This window comes from Monodelphis domestica, chromosome 8 (assembly GCF_027887165.1).
Source record: "Monodelphis domestica isolate mMonDom1 chromosome 8, mMonDom1.pri, whole genome shotgun sequence".
NCBI classification, from domain to species: Eukaryota; Metazoa; Chordata; class Mammalia; order Didelphimorphia; family Didelphidae; genus Monodelphis; species Monodelphis domestica.
In genome coordinates this window covers 165,754,667-165,774,318 of record NC_077234.1, presented here as the reverse complement: position 1 = coordinate 165,774,318, position 19,652 = coordinate 165,754,667, and the positions used below count along the sequence as shown (strand labels likewise).

Genomic DNA, 19,652 nt, shown 5'->3' with positions numbered 1-19,652 from the left:
CAATGAGAAAAAAATACCAAAATTTATGGGATGCAGTCAAAGCAATAGTTAGGGGATAATTGTAGCCGTCCACCCCTAGCTATGGGCAAGGGGAACAGTTGGTATGTGCAGATTGCCTTAAAAGAGCATGCTCAGTCTTGAGCATGCTCAGTATTGCTCATGGCTGGGAAGGCCTCTGACCCTTGACCCCAGTTTCTCCCAGGTTAGGCGGGAAAACAGGTTTCTTTGTTCTCCCCTGGTTAAGAGAAACCACACCTATGCCTTGTCATTAACCAATGAGAATCATCCCTATGTACTGTGTATATTTGCATATCAAAAACTATAAGTAGCCCAGCAAGCTCCGCCTCGCTCTCTCTCTTCTCTTTCAGGCTAGCTGATGGCTGTCCTTGCAGGAGCTTGGCCAGAAAGCTCCATCTCTAATCTTTCTCTATTCATCTCTCTGACCTGTGTGGTATTAAATATGGATCTCAGGACTGGTAAAAGCCTACAGAATGGTCCTTTGATCAGAGCTTGGCTGTGGCTCATTGATAATTAATAAAGACTCATTCTGACCACCTCATATCTCTAATTGGACTCCGTCATCCCCCTCATGGGATCCAAAACTTCTATCCTGTCTCTATCTTCCTACCTTGTGGTTTCTCTCCCCTCTGAGAGAGCTACAATAATTCATCCCTAAACTCATCAATAAAAAAGAGAAAATGCAGACTGATGAATTAGGCTTACAACTAAAAAAGAACTAGAAAAAAAAAGAACAAAATAAAAATCCCCAGTTAAATACCAATTAGAAATATTGAAAACAAAGGAGAGATTAAGAAAATTGAATGTGAGAAAACTATTGAATTAGTAAGTAAACTTGGGAAGCTGGTTTTGAGTGGGAGAGAATAAAATAAACAGTTAAATCAATTTCTAAAAATAAAGAAGAAAACCAAATTACCAGTATCAAAAACGAAAGAAATTAAAGCAAATATTAGGAGCATTTTTACATAATTATATGCCAAAAAGCCTAACAATCTGAGTGAAATGAATATTTACAAAAATATACATTGCTCAGATAAATAGAAGAGGAAATAGAATACTTAAATATCCCATCTTAGAAAAAAAAATTAAATAAGCCATAAATGAGCTTCCTAAGAAAAAGTCCCTAGGACCCCCCATGATGAATTCAAAAGTGAATTCTACCAAATATTTGAAGATAAATTAATACCCGTATTATGTAAAATGTTTGGAAAAAATAGGCAAAATAAGAGTCCTACCCTACCAAATTTCTTTTATGACACAAATATGATGCTGATATCTAAACCAGATAGAGCAAAAGTATAAAAAGAAAAGTATAGATCAATTTCCCTAAAGAATACTGATGCAAAATTTTTCAATAAAATGCTAGCAAGAAGCAATACAGCACAAAGATCATGCACAAGGACTAATTGGGATATGTAACAGGAATGTAGAAATTGTTCAAAATTAGGAAAATTATTAGCATAATTGACCAAATCAATAACAACCAACATAAATCATATGATTATCTCAATAGGTGGAGAAAAAAATTTACAAAATATAAACTCATTCCTATTTAAAAATGAATAAATAAAAATAAAAATACTCAAGCAGAGGACAAACTGAGGGAGTAAAAACACCAAGGAAAAGCAACTCCTTGACTACAGAGGTTGAGGGGACATGATCGAGGAGAGATGCTAAATGAACACCCTAATGCAAATACCAACAACAAGGAAATGGGTTCAGAGCAAGGACACATGGGATACCCAGACGAATCATGCGTTGGCTAGGGAAGGGGTGGTGGGGGATTGGGGAGGGGAGGAAGAAAATGATCTGTTTCCAATGAACAATGTATGAAAATGACCAAATAAAATGTTTTAAAAACAAAAAAAAAAATTAGGAAGCGTTGAAATAAATGGACCTGTCATTAAAATAAGTAGTATCTATCAAAAACCATCAGCAAGCATTAGCTATAAGGGGGATAAGCTAGAAGGCTTCCCAATAAGCTCAGGGTTGTGAAACAAGGATGCCCATTATCACTACTATTATTCAATATTGTACTAGAAATACTAACTATAGCACGAAGACAAGAAAAAAAAAATTGAGGGGCAGCTAAGTGGCCCATTGGATAAAGCCAGGCCTGGAGATGGGAGGATGTGGGTTCAAATCTGAACTCAGACACTTCCTAACTATGTGACCTTGGACAAGACACTTAATACCAATTGCCTGGCCCTTACTGCTCTTCTGCCTTGGAACCAATATTAATTATCAATTCTAAGAAAGAATGTAAAGATTTTTTTTAAATAAAGGAATCAGAATAAGAAATGAAGAAATAAAACTATTATTATTTGAAGATCTTATGAGGGTATATTTAAGAGATTCAACTAAAAAACTTCAGCAAAATTGCAGGATTATAAAATAAACCAAATTAAGTCATTAGCATTATATATTTTACCAACAAAGTTCACCAGGAAGAGGTAGAAAGAGAAACTCCTTTTAAAATAACTGGAGACAATATCAAATTCTTGGAAATTTACCTGCTATTATGTAAAGCCCCCAGAATTTTAACTAATAAATAGTATAAAGCCATTTCCCAAAAATACTGTTTATTAATAGGGGAAAATGATCTATTAATAAAGGATGAGTCAATCACGGTTAGCCTCCACACAGAAAGACACTCAGTGAGCCTTGACCCTCTCTTTTATATCAAGATGTATTTTCTTTCTTGTTGGCCTGAAAATCCATCCTTTGGACCTTCCCTGGCAGTCCTCATTGCTGAATATTTTGAAAGAGGAGGTGGACTAAGAGACCTCAACTTCTCCCTCATTACTTCATCACAGGGAAAGTGATTAAAAAAAAAAAGACTTCAAGTACATGGATTCCTGTAGCTTTAGGGAACCTTGATTGGCTTGCCCTTCTTTGGCAAGTTATTAATTAAGTGACAGAATGTCAGCAAGTTTATGTGGCCCAGGTTCTTCTAAGCAATCTTCATCTAGAAAACTGTAAGTTGTTCCAATCATGTTTTCAGTGTTTTTTTTCCTCTATTGTAGATGTGGTCACCCCCATATTTAATTATATGTTTACCAGTGTCAAAATTTATGTGGAAGAACAAAAGGTAAATAATATCAAGGAAATCCACTTTTAAAAAAAATATGAAGGAAGATTGTCTCACAGTATCAGATCTCAAACTATATTGCAAAATGATAATTATCAAAACAGTCTTGTACTGGCTAAGAAATAGAGTGATGGATCATTGGAAGAGATTAGGTACACCATACATATTAGTAAATTACTACATTAATCTAGGAAAGCAGGAAATTAGAAAAAAACTACATAGTGTATAGTTAGAAATACTTAAACCCATAAAACTACATTTCTCAAAATTCCTTTCTGTATTACCTAGAATCCTTTTTGCTTTTCCTGTGTCCTCACATTTGCATGATGGTATTTAAGTTTGCTGTGACTCCTCCCATACTCTCTTTTACTTGCGACCAGGCTGAGTTCAAGTAGTTCTTTTACTTTAGCTATTACTAATAAAACTATTAAAATATAATACTTAGTTTTTGGATAATAATTTTAATCTTTACATTTTGGCAACCACGAAGGGACAGAATTCTCAAATATTTTTTATGATAGAATACATATATTTTTTCAAGCCTGCTCTCCTGCCTGCCCACCTGCTTTTGCACCATTGTGATCACTGCTATTCTACTTGCTGCTACTGCTGTTTGCAAGCTATTGTAGTTCACACCTTTGCTCACACACACACACACACACACACACACACACACGCTCCCAGTCTCCCAAACAATGAGGTATACTGGGAAGTCTAGAGCTGCATCACTGGCCCCTCCCACTACTGTCTCAGAGTCAAGTTTCCAGCCCTCCAACAGCCCATGACCAGACCTGACTGCCATTCCAAACTGTGTTTCCCCCCCCCCCCCCCCCGGAAGAGTGAGATTCCCCAATCCTTTTGGCCATCCCCCTACCCCACACTCCAAGTGGGTTTTTCCACCCTGCCCTAATCATTTGTCAATGTGGAGAAAAGAAACCCCACCCCTTCTAGTTTTCAAGCAGATTTTTTTTAAGCTGACCCTGGACTCCTAGTTTAGAAGGCCGTTACTAAAGGTTTTTCACAGAGAAAGCAGTTAGTTCCAAATCATTAGATTTAAAATCAGTTTGGGAAAATAAGCCTGTTTTTTCCCCTTCTTCCTCTTGACCCCAAACACCAAGAAGTATTTTTTCTCTCACATGCAAATACACTATTGTTTTCCATCAAAGTTTTGCTTCTTTCTGTTTACTCTGTAAACAAACACCATTCAGTATCCTTTAGGAAAAATGCTATTGCAAAGCATGCTTGAAACTCTGAAACAATAGTTTGAGTTGGTAGAGCTAAAAAGTCCAGTTTGGATCTGCCTAATTCTTTTCTTGGGAGTTTTTATTTTCATTGGAGATTTCCCACTTTATTTCCTTCTCCTCAAAAATATGCCACAAACTAGGCTACTTAAACTACAAACCAGACTGAAATATTTTGACAAAGTTCTAAAAGTCTTAAATGCTCTCAACATGCAGAGTGGAGATTGTGCCTGGGGCTTCTATGAGGAAATTCAGACCTCTGACAAATGAAATCTAAATGGATAATAAATATGGGGGAGGGGAAGAACCTTACTGAGATTTGGAGATGAATTTTAAACCTTTTCAGACTCCATTGTTTTATTCCTTGCTAATCACTTTGAGTTTCTTTTCCTCCTATAACAGAGAACAAGTATAATAAATTGGTGAAAAGGATTTTTTTTTAAACTCTTACCTTCCATCTTGGAGTCAATACTGTGTATTGGCTCCAAAACTGAAGAGTGGTAAGGGCTAGGCAATGGGGGTCAAGTGACTTGCCCAGGGTCACACAGCTAGGAAGTGGCTGAGGCCAGATTTGAATCTAGGACCTCCCGTCTCTAGGACTGGCTCTCAATCTACTGAGCGACCCAGCTGCCCCCGAAAAGGATTTTGACTGCATTGCCTTCCTGTACCTTGTCATTTGCTTATAGTATTGCATTTACTGATTGTTTTAAGATTTAATTTTCCTTTTCAGTTCATATATTATTAATTTAATCAATACTATTTTGTTACATTATTTATTTTGTACCTTTGCTGAAGAATAAAGTATCATTGTATAAACCCATGAAAATCTTGCCCAAAACCTTGTCACTAGATCCATCAAAGATCAAATGTTGCCTTTTTGTCTTTGTTAATTGTCACATAGATGATGATGGATGGACTTCATCAGAACTGGTTACATCTTGCATACAACCTTAAGAGAATTTAATAAGCTAAGAATTTAATTGTATTTTTAAGGGGTCTTCAGAAATAGTTTTAGATAACTATTGGCTTCTAAATGGAATATTTTATATATAATGTTGTATTAAAGGTAGAGAACCAAATAGATATTCCAACAAAAGTTTATATAAAGCAGGAAGTCAAAAAGAGCTTCTGTGCATTCATAATAATTTAACTCTTCAGTTTAATTTACTTCCACCAGAACAATCTAGATTTCTTGGTGATGTTCTAGGCCCAAATAAATTTTACTTTGTTTAAAAATATCTTTGCCAAGGTTAAAAGATTTGCTATATCTGTAAAAAATTGTGACAAATATCCATCAGTTCATAAGTTTTTTTAAAATGTCACACAGCAACTCATGTGAAATATGATAGTGGGTTTGTTTGCTATTATCATTAACTGGGCTATTGTGAATTTTGAGGACTTTCATACTTCTCTGAATGTGCATTATCTATTGTATTACTATTTTATTCTGAAAACCATTTGCACTCACACAGTGGTTCATGTCCAAGTTAAAAAGGAAATAGATCTCATTTTTTGGTGAAAAACTTTGTATCTTCCTCTTCTTGGCTGACACAGTGTGTCACTGGTTGTAAACTATATATTTTTGATTTATAAAACATTGTTATTACTATTTTTCCTTCCATGTACAATATAGTATGAGTTTTAATTTTTTCTCTTTTTTTATTTGAAGCACATGTCAACAGTATTGAGAAGATTTTTCTTTAACTTTTTTGATTTGGCAGCAATATTAGTTTAAGGTACATTTGTTCTAATATTAATGCATCCCCCAAAAGTTTTAGACTATAAAAATTACACCACTGATTGTTTAAAAATTATGGGACTTTACTTAATTGTTCTGTCTGGTTCCAAGAGAAGCAATATAAAAAGGGCCACTGCACAGTGCTAAAGAAGTACAGAGCACCTGCATAGTGTCTATGGAGTACAAGGTCAAGAGACCAAATACCAGTGGGATTGATGTAATTTGAGTCAAGACAAGAGGACTTGAACTTGTTTGGGGTTCAAGGTTGTAGATGTTTTGACATATGTCAGAGGCTAGACTTCCTCTGAGCCACATTCTACCAAGCATCTCAATTTGGCTCCTACCTGGCTCCCATAATCTAGTCCCTTTTCTGTCTTTCATAGTGTGGCAAACTTTCTGTAGTCCTGGTTACTGATTGGGTAAGTGCATAATTTCTTAAATCATTTTAATTGAGCCCTGAGATTCAAGTTATAAATTTGTTTTTCCTTTACTTAGATTTTCTAGATATAAGACTTTGATATTTTATATTTTATCTGCAAGTTGTTTTTTCTTTTTTGTTTGGCTTTTTTTGATAATTTGGATTTTCTTTTGCAAATTAATTCATATACCTCATAACTCAACCATGCATCCTTGAGTGATCCCTATATTTGTTATTATCCACCTGGGGGGGGGGCTATATTATTTGTTTGAACTTTGATTTAAATTTGAGCAATTTTAGGATAAGAAACTTGCTACTTCCCAGAATCCAGAAGGTGCCATGCAGATGCCTGCAGATACCATATGCGTACCAGGAGATCCAGAGTGAACTTTAGGATGCAAATTGTACTATGGGGCGTTGAAATGCTTTTGTTTTGAATGTACGCTCCTATGCCAAAGGGGACTGTCCCAAAATTGGCTTTTTGTCAACCTAGTTACCATTAGTTTTGTTCTTTTCCTTTTATCCACAAATTATTACAATTTATAAGTTAGTTATGTTTTCATGATTCTTTTGGGGAGATTGGCCTCCCAGCAGGATCACAAGGGGAAGAATATATAGCTAGAAATTATTAAACCCCTAAAACTATATTACTCAAAATTCCTTTCTGTATTACCTAGAATCCTTTCCCCTTTTCCTGCACCCTCACGTTTGCATAATGATATTTAAGTTTGCTGTGACTCCTCCCACACTCTCTTTTACTCACAACCAGGCTGAGTTCAGGTAGTTCTTTTACTTTAGATATTATTAATAAAACTATTAAAATATAATACTTAGTTGTTGGGTATTAATTTTAATCTTTACATTTGTCTCTGATAAAGGCTTCATTTCTAAAACATAGAGAACTGAGTCAAATGTAAGAACATATGTAGAAAAATTGGATCACTAATTCACTAATTGTGGAACTGTGAACTCATCGAATGATTCTGGAAAATAAACTGGAACTATGTCCTATATAAAACAGTGCATAACTTTTGATCCAGCAATACCACTATACATTCCATATCCCAAACATGTCAAAGAAAAAGGAAAAAGACCTATAAGATATTGATAGTGGCTCTTTTTATGAATGTCTATCAATTGAAGAATAGATACACATGTTGGTATATGATTGTAATGGAATACTATTTTGCTATAAGAAAAGACTAGTAAGATGGTTTCAGAAATATCTAAGAAGACATACAAAATGATGCAAAGTGAAGTGAACAGAACCCAGAAAACACTATATAATTTCAGTATATTGAATGATGATCAACTGGATTTAACTGTTGTCCTCAATACAATGATCCAAGACAATTCTAATGTACAATGAAAAATACTTTCCAAATCCAAAGAAAGAACTGATAGAATCTGAATGTTGATGGAAGCAAACCTTTTTTACTTTCTTTTTCTTTTTTTTTGTCTGTTTTCTTTTACAACATGGGTAATGTAGAAAATATATTTTGCATGACTGGACATGTAGAATCAATATCAAATTACCTGCCTTCTCAAGGAGTGAGGAGAGGAAGGCAGGAAGGAATGTGGAACTCAAAAATTTAAAAACAAAGGCTAAAAATTGCTTTTACATAATTGGAAAAATATATTATAAAAATAACAATTTCAAAAGAAGAAATAAAAATCCTACATCAACTAAAAACATAAATATCAAGTAGATATATAGTACATATTCAATATGTACTAGTCTAAGCCTAGTTGCCATCAATTCAATAAAATGGTTAAGTTTGTACAATGTGGAAAACTACATGTTCATTAGGAAATTTACAAAAAAGTCTTATGACACTTTCAATCTAGTATGGAACACAAGATCTATGTATATTATCATATAAAATAATATGTAATTACATAAAAGGGATACATGAAGATATATAAAGTGCCTTAGGGAGAAAGTAGCTCAGGGAAAACAAGGAAGGATTCCTAGAAAAAATAACATTTAAGTTGGGCTTTAAAGGATGAGAAGTCTGTAATCCCTGCTCCTGGGTAGAATAAAGCTGGTGGATCAATAAGCTACAGTAAAGGCAAGTCAATTAATTGTCCAAATTAAGTCCAATACCAACATGGGAATCCCCTGGGAGCCAGGGACCACCAGACTTCCTAAGGATGGGCAAATCAGCTTAGATTAGAAACAGATCAAGTTTTTGATGCAGATCAGCAGTGGAATCAAGCTCTTGAATGGTCATTTCAACTTTGGCAAAATCAAAAGATATAGTCTTGTAAAAGAATCTAAATTAAAGAATAGGAAGGAAATTACTATCTAAGAGAAAGGCATAATAAACAAAAATTTGTAGGAAAAAAATTAAGGACCCAAGAGAAAGCAAATATTCTACTGAGAGTGAGTACAGGATGAAATAGGGTGAGAGATCATAGATGGTTTTAAATGCCAGGTAAAAGATTCTGAACTTTTATCTTATCAGCAACTAAAAGGATTCTAAGCAAATCAACAAGCAATATCAACGTGCATTTATCAAGTGCTTGTTATGTGGCAAGCACTGTGGTAAATTCTTACCCTACACATAGAAACAAAAAAGAAATATAGTCCATGCCCTCAAGAAACTTGTAGTCAAAATGGGGGAAGACAAGGACATACAGTCGAACCATGTGACAGTTCCAAGTACTTTAGTGGCAAGAATTTTCTGAGTCTTCATTAAATGTGGCTGTAACACCTGCATGAGTTACCATGCTATATAACCTGTTATAAGGAAGATAGGGTTAGGGCAAGAGACTAACAAGGAGAGAATTCTAGAATGGGAAAGTAAGGGAGAGGCAGTTAACAGGTTTAGGGTCTTTCTCTGGTTTGACCTGGAGAAACAGGCTGCTTTTCCTTAGTGGCTGATACTACCCTGAATTCCCTAGCCTGTCTTGCTTTCCAGCTGCCCTGCTTGCTTTGCTAATCTGCTTTATCTACTGCAGTTCCTGGCAATCCTGAACTATCTGGCATCTGATTGTGAGACCAGGCCTGGGTCCTTTTGGATCTGGGACCTTCCCTGGGCCCTATCAGGCTTACACAGACCCTTTCCTTAATACCAGCTAAGGGGGGCTTAGTTTAGCTTAGCCAAGATCAGGGACTGGGGATTTTAGGCAGTGAGGAGAGGACTTAAGAGTAGGAAAAATCACTCTGAAGAAATTTCTCTGAAGTGTGGAAAAGGCATGAAGAGAGAGAGGACTTGCAAGTCAGGTCATGTAAGAAACAAGGCTGGGCACCTGTCTGTCAATCAAGGAGAAGGTTCCAAACAGAATGTTCCCAGGAGGAGGCAGTTGAAGCTGACCAGGGGGAGAGGAATTGATTCTTTCCCTCTCTGGGGTGGACTGACCAAGAAAGGATAGAGAAACCTCTGCTCTGGTTTTTCTAACCAAGGGAGGCAAGCCTGGCTAAAGGGGGAAGAAGCTGAGAATTGATATGATTAGCTTCTGTCCTAGGCTGAAGGACCCTTGAGGGGGAGCTTCTGCAATTGGGCTGGGAGACCTTGGTGGCTTTGTGGAGAAGAAAAGAATAACAGTTTTCCTCCATCTCTCTGAATGCCCTTGAGTCAAAACTGTGACTGGACTGATTTCCCAAATTCCTCCTATCCCTCATTATAGATTAGGGAAACCCTCATCCCTCTTACCTCAGTTTCCCATCCTGTTTCCCAATAAACCCCCTGACTTGAAAAAGGAAAAGAGTATTTTTATAGTCCACTCAGGGGGGAGGGAGGAAGCCAAAAGGTTTCAAGAAGTGGTGGTTATGGGAGGAAGTGAGGGAGGAAGAGGGTAGGAAATAGATTGATCCATCAGCCTTCAAAAAGGGATCAATAGGCAAACCCCAGAGCATTCCCCAGTAGCAGCATCTCTCTTTATCTCTCTATCTCTGAAGAAAAGAAATACCTCTAGCTTCATACTAGCATACTAGTTCCAAAGGCGCAGAGTCTGTGGCACATGGGGCCTGGGATGCCAGTTGTTACAGGAGGTGCGGCTGTGGCCTGGTGTCGGCGTTCACGCGCAGCGGCAAGACGTCGACGTTGCTCATCTTCAAAGGTGGCGGCGGCCTGGTGAATGTGGGTTCGCCAGCTGCTTCTGTCAGAGGCAGCGAGTTCTAGTTGCTTTGGTGTAAGCCAGCCAGCTTCAAGTTGGACTTGAGCTGATCCTTGAATCTTTTCTTTGGTCAGCCTTGTTTCCTGAGTCCAGCTGACAGTTCACCATAGAATACCTGTCTTGGTATTCGCTGTGGGTCCATGCGGATGACGTGTCCAGACCATCGTAGCTGGGTTCTGAGGAACATGACTTCGATGCTGGTGGAGTTGGCTCTGTCAAGGACTTCCTGGTTGGTGATTCGGTCCTGCCATCGGATCCTCATGATGGACCGGAGGGAGCATTGGTGGAATTGCTCCAGCTGTTTCATGTGCTTCCGGTACAGTGTCCATGTCTCACAGCCTTACAGGAGCGAGCTGAGGACCACGGCTTTATTCAGGGAGGAGGAGTATCTCTGGTATCTCTGGTATCTCTGGTATGGAGGGCTTGTCGTGCCCTCCTAGGGCAGCTCTCCAGCCTCTGACCCTCACCTGACACCCAGCTCTCACTTGTGGCTCCCAGGAGCTGCTAGCATGCGGCAGCGGCCACACCCCGGGCAACAGCTTCGACAGGCCGGCTAAACCTTGTGAGGGTAGCCATCGGGGCATCGACCCCTGGTGAACCAGGGCTTTGCTCACCCAGCTCTAACACTATCTTCCTTATTATAAAAAAACCCCACTGGGATTGCTTCCTGAGATAATGACAGTGGACACTGCACAGCGAGTATTGCTATTCCAAAAGCTCTTGGAAACAAGCCCTGGGCTATCTCACTTAGGGTCTAAGGGAAGATGATGGTCACGTTGTTTTGTGGGTGGTTTGATTTACTACCTAGGACATGTTTCTTCCCATCTTTCCTTCAAATACCTTGTTGAGATTTCAGAAGTAGAACTGACAAGCCTTCATAACAAACTGGATAAGAGATAAACAAGAGGATATGTCAACTGCCCTGATCTCCAGGAAAAAAATGAGTCAGTTCTGAAGCTTCCTGACAATTTTAGGTTCATATTATATAGTCAAAAATTGAAAAATCTTCCTGTCAAACTAAATCTATATGATTTTCCTAATGGCAGTGCTTTCTTATTTGAATCGCACCATTGAGATGTATTTTGAAAGTTATCAAGTTAAAATCAAATATCTGATTGTGATAAACAAAGAACATATGTGTTTTATGACATTTTTTGTTACAATAGTAATCAGCCAATTTTAGTGCATTTTAATTTTTTTAATTTCAGAAATATGGAATGTTTAGCATATATTCACTTAACAAAAATTTTATAAGCACCAATTGTGTACAGAGTACCAGAATAGGTGAAATGTAGCTAAGAGTCTTTGCTACTATGAAGCTTATGGTTCAGGGATAAAATGCAAACACAGATAATTAGTTTATTATACACTGTATTTTTCAACATTTAATAAAATGCATTTTATGTTTGCAAGGAAGACATTAGGTGTGGGAATTTGTGTTTTTTCCTATTGGAGTGAGAGCTAGGAAAGAGAAAATAATTTTGGTCAATATAAAAACTAAAATTGAATTTTAAAAAATTGTTAAACAAAATGTGAGGTCATTTTAGGAGCAGTTAAGGAAAATTTCATAAAGAAAGTGGTATCTGAGTTTGTCTTTAAAAGACAAATAACACTTAAATAAATAGGAGTAGAGATCCCATTTCAAGCATAGAAACAAAGTGACCAAGGACATAAAGGTAGAAGAAAGGGTTCCTGGGCAATTTGAAAAAAAGAGTAATTAGTTTGGCTGGAGTATAATGTTGGGTAATTGAAACAAAATCAGACTGTGGAAGACCCTGAATACCAGCAAAAAGAGTCTGAACTGTATTTGATAGACAATGAGAAGCCCTTGTAGATTTCTTCTTCAGAAAACTGGGACAATTGGATCTATGAATAAGAAAGATTATTCTAAGGTCATAATGGAAAGAGCAGAGAGGCAAAATAACAGAGGTGAAACACCTGTCAGGAAGAAGGGTACCAGTCCTTCAGGAAGGTGGTAATCAGGACTTGTACTACCATGGCAGTGGGGGGAACGAAATGGAGAGCAAGGATATGAGAAATTTCTGGAAGTTGGCATGTTAGTATATATGTTAACTGACTGACAATTGGTATGGGAAAGGGAACTGGAATATCTATATGAATAGATATGTAAATACAAGTAATGAAATCAAAAGGAAAAAACAAATTTAGAAAGGAAATTCTCAATTTCAAACAAAGTTCAATGGGCTGTCCTGAAGGCATTTAGAGACTTTTTGAACTTCCAGAAAAGGGCCAAAATGTCATCTGCACAGAGATGTCAACTGAAGGTATAGTCATGAATGAGATTGCTATGGTGAAGAGTGCAGAAAGACAACAGAAAAGGACTCAAAATGCATTTATATTAAGAAACTGGGGGAAAGGGATAGGGTTAAAGTATACAAAGTGACTTTCTAGCAGCTCTATTGTTTCTACAACAACAGAATTTATTTTCCAAAACAAGAACTTTAGATGAGAAACACATATGGCTAGAGCTAAAGTCAAATACTAAGCAAAACATTAAAAAATTCAGGAGAAATTTTCTTAGCTGTTTCTGTGGCTACCTGCAGTCACAAATCAATATATTTGTAGGTGGACACCTGAGAAGGAGAATTAGAAACTGAGAGGAAAGGGGTGAGGGGGATAGAGAGAGAAAGGGAACATAATAAAGGAAGAAAGGCTCAAAGACAAATTGCTAAATAACATGGGTTCCGTCATGCTCCTCTGATGATGGTAGAGAGAGGTCTGCACATGTTCCCAAACTTTTATTGAAGAATCCACCAATGTGGAGTGGGAGGTAGCTAATTGTAGGATTCCAGGAAGAATCTCTGGGATGAGCCAAGGGCTCAGCTCTGGTCTGGTCAGACAACATTCCAATGCATGATTTATGAGCAGGCCATGCAGTCTTTGTTCTGGGGGTTTGAAAAGAGCGGGCTGAGTTTACCACACCCCATCTTGTACGTCATTAACTATTCAAACCAATGTAAATCCACTATGTGCTGTAGCATATGCATTACGTACCTCTTACCTCATTGCCTCAATAAAGACAGGACGGCACCATCCTCCTCTTCTTTTTCTTTCTTCTCTTCTCTCTCTCTTACCTGCCTGCTGGTCACATGGAACGCTCCTGCTATGGAGCAGCCCCATTGTCTTCTTTCTTTGTTCTTTTCTTCCCTTCTCACCTGACCACCAGCCAGTGCAATCTGCACTTGGCTCCCAATTCTGCCAGTGATCTTCATCTGATTCTATCCTCTCACCTGATTCCTGATCCTATCTAAGTATTCCACAAACCACGCACTCTTGGCTAATTTTTATTTCTTCCCTGAATGCCCTACAAAGAAAGATAAGAGGAACATGCGCCCACTGCTCCCTACAATCTGATCTGTATGTGTCTGCCTCAGTTTACTACGAATGTCTTTGATCTAAAAACCTCTCTCCGGTTTCTTTCCCCTCCTCAAAATTATAATCTGGTAGATATTCCCTTATATGCAGTGGCTGCTGTTAGGTCACTATACTAATGAACATGTGGCATGGCATAGAATTTAACATTGGCTCCACTGACAACCACATGATCATAGAGGAGAAGGTTAGTCAAACATTTGACCTGGTATGGGATGTGGTCTAAGAAGGTGGGAACTAGGACCCTTTGGTAACTAATGTCTTGCTCAAGAATTCTTTTGTCCTTTGGACTGAAGATTTGAAAATACAATAATCAAGAAGTAACATGTCCATGAGTCTTGTACATGAGCACATAGGTTACAATATCAATACATCAATAATACTTTCAAGATGATAATATACCTGGGATGCTACAGTTTCCAGTGAAATCTTTTTCATAGGATTAGAGCATGAAAAGAACTAGGAACTGTGACAGAGGCTGAAACATAAGTAAAGTGCCAAGCTGAAGAGTGGGTGAAACTGATCACCTCGACAGGGGAGGGGCCCCAGGAGAGTGGAATCTGGAGGAGAAGACTCTGGCTGGGAGAGGAGTTGGTCTCTCGGTCTTGAGAAGCCAAAGACAGAAGGTGGGAAAAAGACTTTCTCCTGAGGGTTGCCCACTTTTTCCTGTTGGTGACTGGAAATCTTTCCCCTCCAACACTTCTCAATTGAAGGGACTTTCTGAAGAGAAACCTGAGCAGACTTTACCTCAGCTCCTGTTGCCCTGAGTCTGAACTGTGGCCAAGGGGACAAACCCAGGGTGAGTCAACCTGACTTTCTCTCAGGGGGGCTCAGGCTGCCTCCTTAAATTAAAGTACTTGAGCTAATAGACCAGACCAATAAGTTTCAAAAAGGTAAAAAGTACAATACCTATTTTCTTTCTCCTCTTCCCTATCCATGGTCCCAGATTCTGAATTTCATGACAGATCATGAAGAGGCTTTCTGAGCTTCTCTTAGGTTCTAGCCAGCTGTTATCACATATGTAATTTGTAATTCCACTGAGCACTGTCATTTCGGTTCAACTATTAGAGCCAAAGTAATTCATTAGAACACATAGGTAGGTTTTCAATTTAGTTTTTACAATATTAATCCAAATTTTCCATACTCCAATTCTACTACATATTTGACCTTCACAATATTTGGGGGATTTATTTTTCTTTGCTATGAAGTAAACTACTCTGATCTCTTCACAATTTATCAAACTTTTTTACAAAGACAGTTTTTAAAAACAAGATTCTGTCCAACCTTTCTTCTCTTCTCCCTCTATAAACTTCACTTGATGATCTCACCAGTTCCCATCTCTATGCAGATAATTCTCAAATCTACCTATCCTACCCTAACCTCTCTGTAGACTTTACTCTGTCCACTCCAATCCATTCTCCATTCAGTCAAAACTGATTTTCTCAAAGTACAGGTTTGACTATGTCACACTCTCTCACTGGATCCCAATCACCTACAAAACAAATACAAAATGCTGCTGGGCATTCAAAGCCCTTCATAATCTAATCCCTTCCTATCTTCCAGGGCTCTTTTACACCTTATTTCCAGCCATGTACTCATCACTATCCTTGCTGATGCATGAATAACACATCATCTCTCCACTCTGGACATTTTCCCTGGCTACTACCCATACCTGGAATGTTCACCTCAACTTAATGTCTTCCCTGGTTCCCTTTAAGTCCCAACTAAAATCCTTCCTTCTGCAGGAAGGTTTTTACAAACCCCAGATAGAAAGTTCTTTCTCCTTAATTCCTATTTATCCTTTGTGTATAATTTGTTGTACATGTGTTTATTGTCTCCTCTCATATCAGAAAGTGAACTCCTTGAAGGCAAGCACAGTCTTTTACCTCTTTTTGTATCTCCAATAATTAACACAATACCTGACACATAATGGCACCTAAAAATGATTGTTGATTGGTTGATATTACCAAAAAAGTTAATTTTGGCAATTATTGCATATTTCACCAGCTTGCAAAAGACCTTAAAATGTCCTCTAGTCTTACTTTTCATATTATGCAAGAATCACTCATCCATTTTTCCTGACTACAAAGAACATTTTCACTAATAGAGAATTTACCTAAGAAAGCAGCCATTTCTGGTTTTGGCCAGCTTAAACAGAAAGTTCTTCCATTTGCAGTTCTGCCCTCTAGAGCATAGAATAGTTGTAAATATTCTTCCACCTGAGAGTCCCTAAAATATTTGAAGAAAACTATCATGCCCCCAACTTCCAACTCTTTCCCACCTTTTTCACATTAAAACATCTGTAGTTCCTTGACACATTCTTTAGGCCATGATCCCCACACTCCTCACCATCCTAATCACCCTTTATTCTCTGAAGGCAAGTTAAGTTTACACTTTTTTCAGCCTGAGATGGAATACCAACCACCCAAAACAATTAACTCTCTTTTTCTGGACCCTTTATTTCTTTTAATGCAGTGTAAGTTTACATTAATTCAGCCTAGGGTGGAATACCACCTACCCAATACAAGACTTCATTTCAATTAATTAAAAATAACTGTCAAAATTAAACACTTAAGGCTTCAAGGAAAACTGCATTCACAAAATTCTGCTACACAGCTTAAGTCTTAGAACACTAACTAGAAACTTCAAAAAGCAAACTGGACTTTAAGATACTGGGGGAGAGAGGAAAACACACATAATAAAATCTTTGAAGAATACACTTAATACACACCCTAAAGAAGTGGGATCTAGAATGTAACTTCAAAGCAATCCAAGCTAGGCTTTATCAACGACACTTGAAACACTTACAGTACACATTTTGGAGAAAATAAAGCAACAACTCTCCTTTCCGCCTTAATCAACTATTTCCTTTATCTTATCTATAAGGCATTAAAACATGGAAATGAAAACTCAACCAACAAGGACTCTGAAACCTATCTCGAGAAAACACCTGAATTCATTAATACCACAGTGATACAAACCTTTAAAAGTGCGGGGGAAACTCATGAAGTTAGCTATATTTCAGTGGAAGGCTTGCCAAGGTAAATATTACATATGCAATTCTTTCTCTTACCAGCCCCTAGAGCATCTACAGGAGCAGCCGTCACGAAGTGACAGAGAACTGTGATTAGATCTCCACTACACACTGGCGGCAACACAACACCCCCCCCCCCCCAACACACACACACACACACACGCCTACTGGGCAAACATCAGAGAGGTGAGCCCGAACAAGCACCCCGGCTCCCCTGACCCCCGCAGTAAAAACTAGGAGAGGTGTGGGGAGAGATCTTGTGCAATCTAGCCACCAGACTGTCCATAAGGGTGTCGACGGGGGACAAAGTTAGTAAGAATCCGAGGGGAGGGAGAGGGAAAGAGAACCGTAGCAAAGGAGAGGTAGGACCAGATCCATGCCTGGGGTCCCTAGGTCCTGAGCTGCCCAGAAGTAGGACAGCAAAGCTAAGGGGCCGAAAGAAGGGCCTGCCACTCCTCACCTTCAGGGTCCACACTGCCGCACTCTGCACGAACAGCTGAGGGGATTGCCGGCTCCGCCGCCCCGCAGCCACCAACGCCAAGGCCCCGGCACACAGACCCGCCATGGCCGCTACTTTCGATTGGCGCCCCGATCTGACCTCTCACCTTGGGCGAAGGGGGCGGAGATGGGGGAGCGCCTGAGAGTCAGCCAATCACGAGGATGGATAAATAGACCCTCCTTCCCCGCCCCCCTCTCTCCCTATTCCTTCCACGAGGGGAGGAGGAAAAAGAGGGGTGGGGTGAAGAGGGGCGGGGGCTCGTGCGGACTCGCGCAGGCCAGGGGTTCCCAGGGACCTGAGAGGGACGGGGTGGGCGGAGCCTGAGTGTAAGTAGCCTGATTCACAGCTAGGATGTAAGGTTCCGGGAGCGGAGCTTGGCCTCTGTGCACAGCCGGAATCCGGATCCCGGCTTGGTCCAGGAAATGTGTGCCAACGAGAAGCAGGCAGAGAATCCAGAGATGCCCTTGCAAATAGTTTAAACTGTGCTTTGTAGGGTAGCCAGAATCGTGCCAACTTGGGTCCTCTGCTTTGCCGGAGACCCGGGGTAACCAGCTCTGGCTGGCACCAGACCTTCCAGACATTCAATTGAATTTTTATTGCCACAGAAGTTCTCTTTTTTTTAGACGTTGCATTGACCTTCTAGAGTCAGGGAAATTTGTCTGACCTCATTTATTCATGCACCTGAAACGTTCTAAAGCCGGGTTCTTGAACTTTTGTGTGTGCCATTTGATGGCCTGGTGAAACTGGCTTCTCCGGAGAATATTTTTTAAATGCATAAAATCTAAAGGATTTCTAGGAATCAATTATCAAATATCTATCAAAAGAATTTTTTAAGTTCGGGGACCCTATATTAAGTATCTCTGGAGTATTTGGTAAGAGATGTAGCTAAGATAAGGAGGGAACACTTTGGAGTCATTGGTTTTTCAAAAATGGAAAACACGAAACTAGGAGATCCAGCCAAACTCCACAATTTACACCTGTAGAAGTAAGGTGTTGAGAGGTCAAATTCAGGGTTACAAGGAGCCTGTATTTTCTGCTTCTCAACTGGGGGGTTCTTTCCACACACTAATACTATGATGCCTTCTGGAACTATGTTTCCATATGTGTTAAGTGAGAATATTAATCATTAAGATGTTTTCAGCCCTATAGAAAACAGACAGGCACTTATAAACCACTGAGTGATCCCTCCAGAAATATTTCATCAAACTTACTTACTCCTAGCGAGATATAGATATAATCACTGCTCTATCTCCCCTACCAAGACCTTGCAACATTGGGTTGTCTTTTTTTTTAACCTATTTAATTTTGTAAACTTAATAACTGCAACTTTGGTGATTAGTTTACCACTTAACACTGATTGTTTAAAATGTCTTAGTTGTGTCTCCATGGCTAATAACAACTGATATTTACATAGCATTGTCTTTGTTTCTATTTTCCAACCTGGAGGTGGATTAAATGGGATCTAAGGATCCTGTCAGCAGCATGGTACAGTATAAAGATTGATGGGTTTGAAGATTATAGGACCTGTATTCAAATCTTAACTATACATACTTAATGAAATTTAGCAGGTTGTTTCCAATGAGCTCAAGTTTCTTCATCTGCAAAATGAGAAACTTGAACTAGATAAACACTGAGGTCACTTCCAGCTCAAAAACAGTAAAGTGATTAAAAGTGGCTAAAGTGCTAGACCTGGAGTCTGGAAGACTTTAGTTCAAATACAGCTTCAGGAACTAGTTTTTTAAATCCTTGACAAATCACATAACCTCTGTTGAATCAATTACCACATCTGAAAAATGGGGATAATAATAGCACCTAGACACTGAGATTCAAATCCAGCCTCCAACATTTGATGGCTGTGTGGCCTCAAGTTCCTCATAAATTTAACCTCTATCTTCCTCAGTTTCCTCATCTATAAAATGGGAATTTCAGTACCTAGCTCTCAAGGTTATTTAGAGAAGACCAAATGAGATAATATTTTTAAAGTGCTTTACAAATCTTATAAAGTGTTATATAAATACTAGTTATAAGTCAGACTGACAGGAAAAAAGGGGTGGAAAGAAGGAATCAAAACTGGGTAAAGAAAAACATAAGTGATTTT

At 38.7% G+C, this 19,652-nt stretch overlaps 1 protein-coding gene across 1 annotated transcript in view; it reads right to left on the bottom strand.

Moving 5' to 3' along the window:
* Window positions 1-17,966, bottom strand: part of PCCA (propionyl-CoA carboxylase subunit alpha) — a 569,394-nt gene extending 551,428 nt beyond the window's left edge. Inside the window, exon 1 of the mRNA XM_007501342.3 lies at window positions 17,516-17,966. Coding sequence (XP_007501404.1) covers window positions 17,516-17,620 — 105 coding nt within the window. The 5' untranslated portion in view covers window positions 17,621-17,966. The remainder of the gene's footprint in view (window positions 1-17,515) is intronic.
* Between the last annotated feature and the right edge of the window lie 1,686 nt (window positions 17,967-19,652).